Source organism: Scyliorhinus canicula, chromosome 9 (genome assembly GCF_902713615.1).
Source record: "Scyliorhinus canicula chromosome 9, sScyCan1.1, whole genome shotgun sequence".
Classification (NCBI taxonomy): domain Eukaryota; kingdom Metazoa; phylum Chordata; class Chondrichthyes; order Carcharhiniformes; family Scyliorhinidae; genus Scyliorhinus; species Scyliorhinus canicula.
The window spans coordinates 167,372,382-167,388,030 of NC_052154.1; the positions used below are offsets into that span (position 1 = coordinate 167,372,382).

General features: G+C 49.1%; 1 protein-coding gene across 5 annotated transcripts in view; it reads right to left on the reverse strand.

Moving 5' to 3' along the window:
• The window catches only part of trim66 (tripartite motif containing 66), a 407,144-nt gene that overhangs the window by 243,420 nt on the left and 148,075 nt on the right, over positions 1 to 15,649 (reverse strand). The window contains exon 1 of one of the 5 annotated variants that reach the window (XM_038808132.1): positions 2,539 to 3,061. The exons of 3 other annotated variants lie outside the window; for them this stretch is intronic. In XM_038808132.1, coding sequence (XP_038664060.1) covers positions 2,539 to 2,745 — 207 coding nt within the window. In that variant the 5' untranslated portion in view covers positions 2,746 to 3,061. Of the gene's footprint in view, positions 1 to 2,538; positions 3,062 to 15,649 lie in introns of those variants that run through there. One more of the 5 variants, XM_038808131.1, reaches the window with a different exon arrangement.

Here is a 15,649-nt window from a genome sequence, read left to right on the forward strand (position 1 = left end):
CCAATATTTTTTTCAATTAAGGGGCAATCTAGAGTGGCTAATCCACCTACCTGCACATCTTTGGGTTGTAGGGGTGAGACCCACACAGACACGGGAGAACGTGCAAACTCCACACAGTGACCCGGGATTGAACCCAGGTCCTCGGCGGTGTGAGACAGCAGTGCTAACCACTGCACCACCCGGCTGCCATAAGTGAACATGAGATTTCTGTGATTTCCTTTTATTGTATAATGATCAAATGACAAATACAAACCAGATCAGTTGCAACACGACTGAATTTAAGATGGTCAATGAACTAGCGAGCTAAAATCCTACACTGTGATTACACGTGCAAGAACAGACTTAAACACTCCAGAGGATGATTTAAACCACATGGCAATTGATAAAAGAAAACAATCCTGTTCGACTCTACTGTCTATAAATAAAAAGGCACAGCAGAAATGAACTGCTGGCAAAGAATATCCAGCAGCTAAAAATCTACAGTGACTAAATCAATTTAAAGATGCAGTTTGGCATTAAATAATATAATCAACATATATTGGGCATGATTCATGACCCTGTTAGGGTCCATTAAATTAAAAAATGCTGCCATTCTCTTTGTGTTAGCTCTACAATTGGGAATAGATCTGTACTTTTGCTATTACATTCCTCAACATATTATGTAGAATATCTTTAAATAATAGTTTCAAAAATTGTCTATCATTTAACAGTGGTTTTTATTCACACCATGCAAGAGTTTGCCACCAACTCCACCTTTCTCTCAATGTAGGAGGTTGCAATCTTGCTGTGATACTTGACTAAGGGATGAGCTTCCAACCACATATCTGCAACATCACTCATACTGCCAATTTCCAGCTCTGTATCATGGTCTTTTTCTGGCCCTGCCTCAGCTCATACCCTCATCCATGTGTTTGTTATGTCCAGACTTGACCATCTAACTCAATTCTGGTCAGCCTCCCAAAATTCTACCCTCCCTAAATTGGAGGTCATCCAAAACTCTGCTGCCAGTGTCCTAATGGGCACAAATTTGCACCGGATTCATTTCCACTCGTGACCAATGAATTCAAAAGGATTTTGGATCATCCCTTGCTGTGTGCTGACTTACATGAACTTCCATTTAAGTAATGCCTCAGAACATATGCAAGAACTTTCTTGTGAACTAGGAGGCAGTTTAAAAATAAGGGGTCACCCATTCAAGATGGAGATGAGGAATTTATTTTCTCAGGAGGATCATAAATTTTTGCATTGTTCTTCAAGACAAGGGTTAGAGGGCCATGTCAGATTAGCCATGATCTTATTGAAAGGCAGAACAGGCTTAATGGGTTGAATGGCCTACTCATACTTATGATCTTATGACAAAACACTAAAATACAAAACATTTCATTGGTGTATTATTTAGTTTACTTTTACAAAATAACTGGGCTGCTTGTCTATTGATCAATTCATAGGCACAAATAAATAACCAAGTACCTATTTTTACATGCTATGTTCAGAACCATGAGGAAGCTGTAATCTTCTCCCTTGGGAGGAGTTCTTGCCCACCAGTTCCTGAAACAACCGACTTTAAAAATTCTGTTCAACATCCACCACGTTGTTCATTGGGAGATATTCAATCTATTGCAATGGAAGTTTTGTTATTCTCTCCCAACCCCATCCTCAGGCGATGAAATAAAATTCATGCCAATCAGATCATTGCACAATTCTGTTTATAAAACATAGGAAGTCTCATGAGTCACTTTGCTAGATGACGTGTTCACAATAACCGTACCCTTTATGCCAATCTTTACTGCTGCACCTACTCTATTGCAAGTAAAAATATTTAGCATAGGGATAAAGAGTAAAGATAGACAATCTACAGTCAAAACGATTTTATTCAACTGACCAAAAATACATAAAACTCATCTTGGTGGAACGAGGTCCAGCAGGAAATGGATTGGAAGTTTTAACAAAGCTGGTTGAAAGAAATAAGCTTTCTTCCAGGTTTATAATGTCAGTGAAGAATATCAAATCGATTTCGATCTTTAACCGAATTTCACTGCAGAAGACAGAAATTTCAGTGTAATATTTCAAATGTGTAGATACCCAGAGAGATTTGTAATGCGATTCTACTCAGTTTTTCGGAGTACGTAAACCATTTCGCTCAAAAACAGACGTAGTCGAAGCAATCTTGCTCCGCAGGTTCGAACTCATGGTGACGACGTTACTGTTTAATTCTAAACCAGATAAAGTTGACCAAATAAACAATAAATCATGACATAGAAGTCCTTGCATTTCGCTTATAACGTCAACCGTTACCGAACACCAATGTCATGGATTTTTATTCAAATTATAAGCCACTGAGTGAACTCAAAATTGCACTGTAAATTCTAAAACGTTTTAAAGTGGTGCGCATAATCTTACTCAGTTACGTGAAAAATAAAAACAAAGATGATAATGTCAAAATGAAGCTTATTTACACATCTCTGAACACGGCGGGCAGGTGTGAGTATGTCTCGTAGGACTCGCTAGAGTTAATAGCAATTGTCTTTAACTCGTTACCTTCTTCGTTACTCCTCTCCTGGCAGTCTGCGGTGATAGGGCTGGGGCTGCGGATTCCAGTCGGCACACAACCTTTACAGAACGCATGAAGACATGGCAGCAATCTGGGCTCGCGATTTGTAAACTCCGATTTGCAAACCAGGCAGGTCCTGAGCAGATTGCATTCGTCTTTTGTAGAGTTACTCTTCCATTCATTTTCTGCTTCATCGCTGATAACCATGTCGGCACCACTTTGGTCCATATTCCCCTTGCTTTCCAAGCAAACGTTTGACCTTTTTCACCACCCCCTGCGCGCAGTTGGAGGATCCCTGGATGGCAGTGATGCTCGCTTAAATGACATCATTCCCCGAGAGAAAAGGAAAACAAGTCAAACCATGAAAAAGGCCAAGTCTGCGAGTTGTTAAGCTTCGCACGAAAGCTCAGTCACTGCATTTTCAAGGTCTCAATACAATCGACTTGCAAACGTCATGACAGATACTGGGACTGGTTGAAATGCGAATGACGTACTCGATCGGTAATAGGCAAATGAACCGCAGCTCGTAAATCGCAATTAAAGCACACAAGTGTTATCCGGCTTTTCAGGTCCTCAGATAAAAGCTGTGACATTTGAAGTGACGTGGTCAATAAATATCATGCCAAAAATAAAGATGCACAATTCCTGTTTTTTATATTGACTTTCTGGACTGTTGTAAATAAAAGTTTGTTCCTCAAATATTTATTTTGGTTCTTTGTAACTGGGAAATGGAAAATTCATTCTCCACTGTGAACCATTCTCTTGTGGTCGAGAGATTTTTTTGTGAGCAGCAGGATATTTTTGGAGGTGAAATTTGAGGTAACATTCACCACAAAAATGCCAGGCAATGTCCAACTCCAACAAGATTTGGATTCGATTTGGGTTTATTGTCATGTGTGCCAAGGTACAGTGAAAAGTATTGTTCAAGGTACAGTCCAGACAGATTGTTCCAAACATGAAAAAATCATAGCACATTCGATAGATACATGAGAATCAAACCACCATCTCTTGACATTCAATGGCATTACCATCAATTAATCTCTCATTATTAACATCTTGGGGGTTTAACCATTGACCGTAAAGTGAACTGGACCAACCATACAAATACTGTGGCTGCAAAAGCAGATCAGAAGCTGGGACATATGTGGCAAGTAACTCATCTCCTAACCCCGCAAAGCTTGTCAACCATCTAATGGGCACAAGTCTGGAGCGTGATCAAATACTCTCCATCTACCTGATGAGTGCAGCTCCAAAAATACTCACGAAGCTCAACAGCACCCAGGACAAAATAGCTCACTTGATTGACCCCCATCATGCATCACCTTAAACATTCACTCCCTCCAGAACTAATGCACAGTGACAGCAGTGTGTACAGTCTGCAGGATGCACTGCAACAACTCACCAAGAAGGTTTCAACAGCACCTTCCAAACCCACAACCTCGAATCTGGGGGCAGCAAATGCATAGGAACACCACCACCTGCAAGTTCCCCTCCAAGCCAAGCACCATCCTGACTTAGAACTGTATCACTGTTTCACTGTTGTTGGGTCAAAATCCTGGGACTTCCTCATTAACAGCACTGTGGATGTACCTACACCATATGGATAGCAGCTAAAGAAGGCAGCTTATCACCACCTTCTCTAGGGCAAGTAGTGATGGGCAATAAATGCTGGACTAGCTAGGGACACCCACATCTTGTGAATGAATAAAAAAAATCATTCCACTCGATTAGTAATGCAAAAAACTAATGCACAAAATCCTATGGCTTGCATTGACACTTGAAATGTTCCAAATTACCACCCCCACTTTCAAGTTCCATGATTAGGATTATATTCATTGGAGTTTAGAAGAGTGAGAGAGAATGTCATAGAAACTTTTAAAATTCGAACAGGATCAGACAGAGTAGATTCAGAAAGAACGTTCCCGATGGTGGGGGAGCCCAGAACTAGGGGTAATAGTTGAGGAGAAGGGGCAAACCTTTTAGGACTGAGGTGAAGAGAAATTTCTTCACCCAGAGAGTGGTGAATCTGAGGAATTGACTATCACAGAAAGTAGGTGAGGCCAAAACATTGTGTAATTTCAAGACAGAATTAGATATAGCTCTTGGGGCTAAAGGGATCCAGGGACATGAGGGGAAGGCAGGATCGGGGTGTTGAACTTGATGATCAGCCATAAGCATAATGAATGGTGGAGTAGGCTCGAACAAGCCAAATGGCCTCCTCCTGCTTTTATTTTCTATGTATGCTTCTTCTATGTTGTCGAGGAGAATACTGAGATACAGGCTACTAGACTAGAAGGGCTTGAGGTTCATAAGGAGGAGGTGTTAGCGATTCTGGAAAGTGTAAAAATAGATAAGTCCCCAGGGCCGGATGGGATTTATCCTAGGATTCTCTGGGAAGCTAGGGAGGAGATTGCTGAGCCTTTGGCTTTGATCTTTAAGTCACCTTTGTCTAAAGGAATAGTGCCAGAGGACTGGAGGATAGCAAATGTTGTCCCCTTGTACAAGAAGGGGAGTAGAGATAACCCCGGTAACTATAGGCCAGTGAGCCTTACTTCTGTTGTGGGAAAAGTCTTGGAAAGGTTTATAAGAGATAGGATGTATAATCATCTGCAAAGGAATAATTTGATTAGAGATAGTCAACATGGTTTTGTGAAGGGTAGGTCATGCCTCACAAACCTCATTGAGTTCTTCGAGAAGGTGACCAAACAGGTGGATGAGGGTAAAGCAGTTGATGTGGTGTATATGGATTTCAGTAAAGCGTTTGATAAGGTTCCCCACGGTAGGCTATTGCAGAAAATACAGAGGCATGGGATTCAGGGTGATTTAGCAATTTGGATCAGAAATTGGCTAGCTGATAGAAGACAAAGAGTGGTGGTTGATGGGAAATTCTCTGACTGGTGTCCAGTTACTAGTGGTGTGCCACAAGGATCTGTTTTGGGGCCGTTGCTGTTTGTCATTTTTATAAATGACCTGGAGGAGAGCGTAGTAGGATCGGTGAGTAAATTTGCAGATGCCACTAAAGTCGGTGGAGTTGTGGACAGTGCAGAAGGATGTTACAAGTTACAGAGGGACATAGATAAGCTGCAGAGCTGGGCTGACAGGTGGCAAATAGAGTTTAATGCAGAAAAGTGTGAGGTGATTCATTTTGGAAGGAATAACAGAAAGGCAGAGTACTGGGCTAATGGTAAGATTCTTGGTAGTGTGGACGAGCAGAGAGATCTCGGTGTCCATGTCCATAGATCTCTGAAAGTTGCCACCCAGGTTGAGAGGGTTGTTAAGAAGGCGTACGGTGTGTTAGCTTTTATTGGTAGAGGAATTGAGTTTCGGAGCCATGAGGTCATGTTGCAGTTGTACAAAACTCTGGTGTGGCCGCATTTGGAGTATTGTGTGCAGTTCTGGTCGCCACATTATAGGAAGGATGTGGAAGCATTGGAAAGGGTACAGAGGAGATTTACAAGAATGTTGACTGGTATGGAGGGAAGATCATATGAGGAAAGGCTGAAGGACTTGAGGCTGTTTTCGTTAGAGAGAAGAAGGTTAAGAGGTGACTTAATTGAGGCATACGAGATGATCAGAGGATTAGATAGGGTGGACAGTGAGAGCCTTTTTCCTTGGATGCCCAGCACGAGGGGACATAGCTTTAAATTTAGGGGAGATAGATATAGGACAGATGTCAGAGGTAGGTTCTTTACTCAGAGAGTAGTAAGGGCATGGAATGCCCTTCCTGCAACAGTAGTGGACTCGCCAACACTAAACGCATTCAAATGGTCATTGGATAGGCATATGGACGATAAGGGAATAGTGTAGAGGGACTTTAGAGGGGTTTCACAGGACGGCGCAACAGCGTGGGCCGAAGGGCCTGTACTGCGCTGTAATGTTCTATGTTCTATGTATGATAAACTTAAAACAAAAAGAGTTAGTGAGTGTACCTTGCCTTTATTATTTTGGATTTCCTTAGTTTAAGAAGAAAGTATTGCATTTATGGGGCATTTTTCATAGCCGCAGAATGTTCCAAAGTACTTTACAGCCAATAAAGTATTTCTGAAGTAACAAAATGAAATGAAAAAAATGAAAATCGCTTATTGTCACGAGTAGGCTTCAATGAAGTTACTGTGAAAAGCTCCTAGCCGCCACATTCCGGCGCCTGTCCGGTGAGGCTGGTACGAGAATGGAATGGCTGCTGGCCTGCTTGGTCTGCTTTAAAAGCCAGCAATTTAGCTCAGTGAGCTAAACCAGCCCCTTTGCAGCAGCCAATTTATGCACAGCAAGCTCCAAAAACTAGCAATGTGATATTCACCAGATAATTAACATAACAGAATCATATTAAGAGATAGATATTGTTCAGGGCTCCAGGAATAACGTCACTGTTCTACAGTTATCAAAAGAATATATTGTTAAACTTGTGTCATCTTAGAACCTAGCTCTTCTATCCCTTACTGAAAGGAGATATGTAATTTGACCTTCGTGAAATTGCAATGGGTGTCACAATAATGTAATGCACCTGGATTTTGTTTGCCAATGATGAAAAATCTGTCAACAGTTACTGACATTTCTCCATTGAAACCAACGGAAACTTTGGAAGATTTAACACAGACACGTAGTAATCCAGAAGTCTCCTCTCTTGCATCGGGTATGCTGTAAAAGTTCCCACAAACTGCTATCTCCCATACAATTTTGAATTGATGAGATTTTCCACTCTAATGTCTTCCTGCTGTCATGGGAGTGTCTCTTTAAGAAATGTTTTTGTCTTATCACGTGGCATCAGTGATGTCATTGTGTGGGTGAAGCTGGGCTGTGGATCTGGGAGTTGATTTTTACTTTCCTTTTTGAGTTGGGAGCTGGACTGTGGCTCTGAGTTTTACTTTTGCTTTGAGTTTGAACTGGCTTTGTTCTGCACAGGTTTAAAGAAGGCGTACCACAAGGATCTGTTCTGGGGCCGTTGCTGTTTGTCATTTTTATAAATGACCTAGAGGAGGGCGCAGAAGGATGGGTGAGTAAATTTGCAGACGACACTAAAGTCGGTGGAGTTGTAGACAGTGCGGAAGGATGTTGCAGGTTACAGAGGGACATAGATAAGCTGCAGAGCTGGGCTGAGAGGTGGCAAATGGAGTTTAATGTGGAGAAGTGTGAGGTGATTCACTTTGGAAAGAATAACAGGAATGCGGAATATTTGACTAATGGTAAAATTCTTGGTAGTGTGGATGAGCAGAGGGATCTCGGTGTCCATGTACATAGATCCCTGAAAGTTGCCACCCAGGTTGATAGGGTTGTGAAGAAGGCCTATGGTGTGTTGGCCTTTATTGGTAGAGGGATTGAGTTCCGGAGCCATGAGGTCATGATGCAGCTGTACCAAACTCTGGTACGGCCGCATTTGGAGTATTGCGTACAGTTCTGGTCGCCTCATTATAGGAAGGACGTGGAAGCTTTGGAACGGGTGCAGAGGAGATTTACCAGGATGTTGCCTGGTATGGAGGGAAAATCTTATGAGGAAAGGCTGATGGACTTGAGGTTGTTTTCGTTAGAGAGAAGAAGGTTAAGAGGTGACTTAATAGAGGCATACAAAATGATCAGAGGGTTAGATAGGGTGGACAGCGAGAGCCTTCTCCCGCGGATGGAGGTGGCTAGCACGAGGGGACATAGCCTTAAATTGAGGGGTAATAGATATAGGACAGAGGTCAGAGGTGGGTTTTTTACGCAAAGAGTGGTGAGGCCGTGGAATGCCCTACCTGCAACAGTAGTGAACTCGCCAACATTGAGGGCATTTAAAAATTTATTGGATAAGCATATGGATGATAAGGGCATAGTGTAGGTTAGATGGCCTTTAGTTTTTTTTTCTCCATGTCGGTGCAACATCGAGGGCCGAAGGGCCTGTACTGCGCTGTATCGTTCTATGTTCTATGTTCTATGTTTTTTTCTCTATCTGCATTTTAAAAGCGGTTTCCAGACTGCTTGATAACTTGAAAAGAAATAACTGTTTTCTGGAAAAAATTCAAACCTGTTGTTTTGGAAAGGAAACAGGAACATCTATACCAGGTCTTGAGTGCAGTTGCTGGGCCACACCTTTGAAAAGAGGTTTCTAGTTTATGGGATTTTGTTCTTAAATTGGAACAGCTAAAGGGGGAATTTATTAAGTGTTATACAAAGAGTACGGTATCAATGTAAATGTTGGTAGTTGATAAAAAATGCGTACTGTGTGTGTTTATAAAAATGTTAACTAAATTCGTAGAATAAATTTTGTTTTTGATTAAAAGAGCTTAAAGCCTTTGTTGAATAACACCTGAAAGGCGGCCCTTGTGCTCATCATAACCAAAATCAATAAACAGTTGTAGGTCAACTGAACTCCACGATATACTTTGGTGTTTTCGAAACCCTGGCCCATAACACTGCAAAATGTCTCTGAAAAAGCTAGACGTGGTTGAATGAATGCAACTAGGGGCAGGATTCTCCGAAGCCGTGCCGGTTGGGAAAATCGCCGGCCACACCATTATATCACGCAACGCCGTTCCATGCCGTCGCCGTTCACATACGGTAAATAAAATCGTCAGCCAGTCATGCTGGCTGACAATGAGGAGTGAGCGGCCCCTGTCCCGGAGTTTCTGCAGACACGGTCTGTGCTGGGGGGTGGGGAAGGCTTCTCCGAGAACGCTGCCGCCAATCGGGGGGGGATGAGGAATCAGGGTGTGATGAGGAAGATGTCAGCAGACATGCCCGGGGGAGGGGGGGATGAGGAGGATGCCGGATTCCGTCGTGGAAGGATGCAGACATGGTGGGGCAGGAAGGGTGGGATGAGGAGGGTGCCTTCGTGGAAGGGGAAGACATGGCCGGGGGAGGGGGGGAATGAGGAGGATAACTTTGGGAAAGGCTGCAGACATGCCCGTGAGAGGGGGGTGGGAAGAGGAGGAGGTCGCCGATCATGTCAGCCGTCGCCACATGTCAGCCGTCACGTTTGAAAGATGTAGCCTCGCTGATGGACAGAGGCCACTGACGCACCAGTGAGGAGAACGGTGTGAACTGGCCGGTGGACGCAGACAGTGATCAGGGGTTAGGCTGGCTGCATGTCTGCAGCGAGACCAAGCCACCGGGGCACAAAGCTATCCCATGCCACCTGGCTGTCGAGGTGTCCAAGAACCTCCATTTAACATGTCGTTTCTCTATCCTCGCCCCACCCTCTTGCAGGTCACCATGTATGCTAACCAGACACGATGTTCTCCGGAGTGGTTGGAGCGGCTGCACTGCAGGTGGCCATCCGGCAGCGTAGACTGCAACAGCTCAGAGTGGCTGTGGCTGCAGTGGCTGCTGCTGCTGAGGGGGTGGCCGCAGAGGGCCCCGTCGTCACCAGCAGGCTGCAGGCGCTTGGCCGGAATGTCCAGGAGGATGCTGAGGGGAACGTTAACCACCAGATCATCGGGATTGCACAGGATGCGGGCACTGATCTCGATGGTGCGCAGGGGGGGGAGGAGGAGGAGGAACCAGTGCTGGTGGTGCCAGGGTGCCACAGGCGCCCAGCAAGGCCTAGGGTATACCGTTACTGAATGTCATTCAAGGACCTGCTGGGCAGGGCATGCAGGAGGAGACTACGTTTCAGCAGGGAGACAGTCGCACATATATGCCACCTCGTGGCACACCTCGCACCATGTGGAACGGGAGGGGACCTGCTATACCAGTGTCCATCAAGGTGATGGTGGCCCTAAACTCTTTCCAGGTGCCGAGCGGGGACCTATCCGGGATCTCACAGGCACCGGTTCACAGGTGTATCCGGACCGTGACCGACGCCTTGTACGCCATTGCTGACAGGTATATTCATTTTCCCGAGGCCCGCGCACAGCAGGAAGCACAGGCATGTGGATTCGTCAACGTGGCTGGGATACCGATGGTCCAGGGTGTCATCGATGGAGTGCACGTCGCCATGCGCCCATCTCCAGAAAACAAGGCAGTGTTCATGAACAGGAAGGGCGCAAACTCGATAAACATTCAGGTGGTCTGCGACCCCCACATGAGGATCATGCACGTGTGCGCACAGTACCCCAGGAGTGTGCATGGCGCCTACATTCTGGCACAGTCGTTCATCCCAGCAATGTTTGAGGGACGCCCCCTGGCTGAGGGGCTAGTTGCTGGGCGAAAGGGGTTAACCATTGAGGTCGTGGCTGACGACGCCAATACGGAGGCTCCAGATCAACGCGGAGACCCTATACAACGAGGCCCATTCAGCAACCAGGGGTGTGGTGGAGCGGTGCTTCGGACTGCTGAAGATGCAATTCAGGTGCCTGGACCACTCCGGAGGGGCCCTGCAGTACAGCCCCAACAGGGTCGGTCGCATAGTTGTGGTCTGCTGTGCGCTGCACAACATAGCCATGCAGAGGGGTGAATCCCTGGTGGAGGAAGCACAGGGAGAACCCGATGGCAGCGGAGAATCTGCAGACGAGGAGGGGGAGGGGGAGGAGGAAGATGACGAGCATCAGGGTGGGGGGGACGCCGGGCACAGACTCGACCCGGATGCTGGTTATGGCCAGGAGTCTGCACGACGGCACAGTCGAGAACAGCGAGCACGCAGGGCGTTGGTGGCCGCACGGTTCACACACTGCGGGGGAGGGATTTGCTGAACACTGGCACTTGCACTGCCATTCGTGCACACGGGCACCACCCAGCACCCCCCCCCCCCCCCGCACCACCGCACCGCGCACGCCACACCAATTTCACATCACCTTGCGAATGTGGCACTACGTGATTGCACTACATTGATGATTGTGTAAGCAGGTGTGATCAGTGCCATGTTGAATGATGACAGCCCGCTCTGCGATGAGCTGTGAGCTCAGATTCGTTAGACAAAGTCTGACTCATGGCAATAGCTGAACCCTCCAACTCGGTGGTCACTGTATTCGTCACAGACACTCCATCACATGCCCATGTGGGGTAGCTGGCGTTGGTCTGTCAAGGATGACAGTGTTCGGTTGGGGGGGGGATGGAATGCACACCCGGCATCACCGTTGCACCCAAAATCCCTCCACCGCAATGTGTGAACCGTGCGGCCACCAACGCCTTGCGTGCTCGCTGTTCTCGACTGTGCCGTCGTGCAGCCTCCTGGCCATACCCAGCGCCACTCGGTCACCCTCACGAGCCCTCTGGCACCGGACATAGCACAGAGTCTTCAAAATTCAGTGTAACATTATGGCATTCACATGGCATTCACAAACAGATGCCCTAGCCCCTGCAACTAAGCAGTGCTCTGCACCCGTGCCAACTAACTACGTGTCTAACTTCTTTGCCTTACGGGCCCTACCACTACGCCTAGGTGTATCTCCAGATGGTACAGCAGGAGTGGTGGTGGACTGCTGAGAATCCCGTCCTGCGACGTGGCTCTCGGTCGGCACACGTTTCCTGCAGTGGCCCGGCTTCGATTGGCCAGGCTGCTCGCCGGGCGTGCTGGATGGCGTGGGGCACCCTGTCCTGCCCGCTGCCCACCAGATTCATCAGGGACGGAACGGTGGGAGGCCAAGTGTTCAGGAACCCCCCTTGCTGGAGTTACCGGGACGTGCCCCAGAACCTCCTCCTCCCTCGGGGAGCCCGGTGACCCCCCGGCCTCACTGTGGGACAAAGGTGCGATCTGAGACATGCGCCGTCGCACCACCAACACCTGGTGCTGCCAGTCCTGGACGCCTGCAGCATTATCGATCAGAGTCTGAGCGCTCACTGCGACGGAGCCCAGGGAATGCGACATCCCTGTCAGGGCCTGTGCAACCTCTACCTGTGAGTGTGCTACGCCATCCAGCATGTGCGCCAGATTGCTGATGCTCTCAGCGATGGACTGCTGGGACTGTGCCATGGTCTGCTGGGACTGGGCCATGGCCTGCTGGGACTGGGCTATGGCCTGCTGAGACTGGGCTATGGCCTGCTGAGACTGGGCCAGACCCCGGAGCGCGGCGGCAATGTCCTGTTGGCTCTGGGAGATCATAGATGTATCATAGAATTTACAGTGCAGAAGGAGGCCATTCAGCCCATCGAGTCTGCACCGGCTCTTGGAAAGAGCACCCTACCCAAGGTCAACTACTCCACCCTATCCCCATAACCCAGTAACCCCACCCAACACTAAGGGCAATTTTGGACTCTACGGGCAATTTATCATGGCCAATCCACCTAACCTGCACATCTTTGGACTGTGGGAGGAAACCGGAGCACCCGGGGAAAACCCACGCACACACGGGGAGGATGTGCAGACTCCACACAGACAGTGATCCAAGCCGGAATCGAACCTGGGACCCTGGAGCTGTGAAGCGATTGTGCTATCCACAATGCTACCAGGCAGCCCTCTCCTGGGCCAGGATGACACGTGCACATGAAGCCCAATGCCTTGCAGAACCTGACCGATGGCCGAAACAGTTTCCCCCATTACCTCCACCACAGACTCCACCCGTGCGGTGTTGGCCTGGGTGGTGCGATGAGCGGCACCAATCCCTGCTCCTGGATGCGGATGGACTCCTCCAACTGCATCTGCAGGTGCTGGAAGACGGCCGTCATCCCATTGTTCAGTCCTTGGGTCTCCATCTGCATCGGTTCTCTGGGTGGTTCCAGTAATTCCAGAAACCCGGGAACCGTCTGGGCGGCAGCTGGGTGCTGGGCCTGGGCTGCCCTCCGGCCGTCCAGCCCTTTGGCTGCTCCAACCTCCACCTGCTGTACCGGCCCGGCATTTGGTGCGCACCAGTCCGTGACCCGGGAGCCTCATCACTTATGTGCCCAACCGAGGTGAGTGTATCTGGGATGGTGGATGTTGTGGGTGACAGCAGTGCCGCAAACTCGAGGTCCTCACCTGTCCACAATTCTGGTGTGTCCTGGGTCGACTCTTGGACTGAAGCAAGGCACCCGCGGCCCATGTCTTGTTCCATGTCCGGTGTGTCCGTCAACTGTCTGGTCATCCTCTGTGTGTCACTGTCCACAGTCCCCGTCCTCTCTCCGTCACTGTCCTGGCTCAAGGCCCTATCTTTGTGCGACTCACGGCCATCACTGTCCTGACTGTCCGTCCTGTGTCCCTCGGTGTTGTCTCTGTCCATCCTCTATGCGTTCCCTTCCAGTGTCCCGGACTGAGAAGATGGCCCTCCTGTACGTCTTCCTTCCATCCTCTGCCGTGCGTCCCTGGTGCAGCTGAGCTAGCGGCTGGATGGCTGGGACTTGTCCGAGCCGACCCTAGACGATCGGCCCCTGGCCCTGGGAACACAATGATGCGGGGTTCGTTAGAAACATTGAGCCGGGTGTACGGTGGTGGAGGGGGCACTGTGAGGGGGGAGGGATTTGGGGGTGGAGGGGGCAGAGTGTGAGGGCGGGAGGGGTTAGAGGGTGAATGGGGCAGAGTGTGAGAGGGGAGGGGTTAGTGTGAGGGGGAGGGGTTAGGGGGTGGAGGAGTCAGAGTGTGGGGGAGGGGTTGGGGTGGAGGGGGCAGTGTGAGGGGGGAATGACGGGTTGAGGGGGGTAGCCATGCAGGGTAGTCTCATTTGCTACTGCGCCTCCGACCTGGCATGGCGCTACCTTCCAGGTGGCGGATCCCCCAGCGAGGTCCAGGGCCCTCTGCTTATGTACGGTAGGGGGTGCAGAACAGGTGATCCCCCTCTGGTTCTCGTACGCTCATGGTGGTTGTGAGCAGTCTTATCCTGCTGGGGGGGGGGGGGGGGGGGGGGGGGGGGGTGGGGGGGGTGGGGGGGGGTGGGGGGGGGGGGGTTGGATAAAGCATCACGATTAGGTGGTGTGGTAGTCACCACTGTTGTATATATATCGCATATGAGATGTAATACGGTAAGGCTCCTGTACTACAGGTACGGGGGTAGATCCCTGCCTGCTGTCTCCACCCAATAGGTGGAGTATAAATGTCTGGGCTCACTGAGCTGCAGCCATTTTGACAGCAGCTGCAGGAGGCTACATATCTCTGCTTAATAAAGCCTCGATTATACTCTACTCTCGTCTCGTCGTAATTGATCGTGCATCAGGCGGTAATCATCAGGACGTGCAGCTATAGGCTACGTTATTGTTGGGTGGGGGGACAGTTGGAGCCACGCCATGGCATCTCTCAAGGGGGTGTGTTGCTCATGTGAGTCGGGTACAACGTTGTGTCCCCAGAGCCTCCCCTCCATGTGTCCGGTGGGGGGGGGGGCTTGCTGCGAGACGTGGTTGGGGGGGGGGGGGGGGGGGCTGGGGTGTGACCCGGGGAAACTCTCGGGGCACTTACCCTGGCAGCCCTCGTGAGGACGTAGAGCTTCTTCCTACACTGGTCCCCAGAGCGGGGGGGTGTGCCCCACAGCACTGATGACAGTGCCAACATCACGCAAGCCGTGCCTCACACTGCTTGACGGTTGGCGATGCTCACGTCTTGGGCAGAGGATAGGCCTGCGTTCTTCCACCTCATCCAACAGGGTGTCCATGTCTGTGTCGCAGAACCTGGGAGCGACTCCTCGGGGCTTAGCCATCGCATCGTATTGGGTCCTGTGCGCGGATCGCGCACTTTAAACAACGGTGCGTGGCGTCAGTCGGGCGTCGCGCAATGACGACGCTGCCTTTGCACACGCCCCCCGAATTCCAACCGGCCCCGCTGCCAGCCCATTTTCGGGCCCTGAAGCGCTCGTGACCGCGGCCATTTCACGCCGTTGTGAAACGTGACGGAGTTCACGACGGCGCGGGCACTCTGCCGCATTATCAGAGAATCCCTCCTCCAGGTTTTTAATGACGTACTAATGTAATAATTCCGGCAAACACCCTGACTGGCCCGGAAAAGCTAATTTCGTATCTGTGAAATGTCACTTTCTCCACAATGATTAATCCCACATATCTAGAAAACATTAAAAAAAGGATCCTTTTTTAAATGTCTTGTTTATCTTTATTTTAGCCTTTTAAAATTAATTCTTTGGATGTGGGTGTCGCTGATAAGGTCAGCATTTATTGCTGGGTAGCACGGTAGCATAGTGGTTAGCACTATGGCCTCACAGCGCCAGCGTCCCGGGTTTGATTCCTGCTAATGCTTGGTGGGAGCGATGGGGATCAAGAACAGAAGAAGGGAAGGGGAGCCCGACAACAAGGTTACCCTGACTGCAGAGATTGTTTCTGAGGAATGGAATGGGTTTG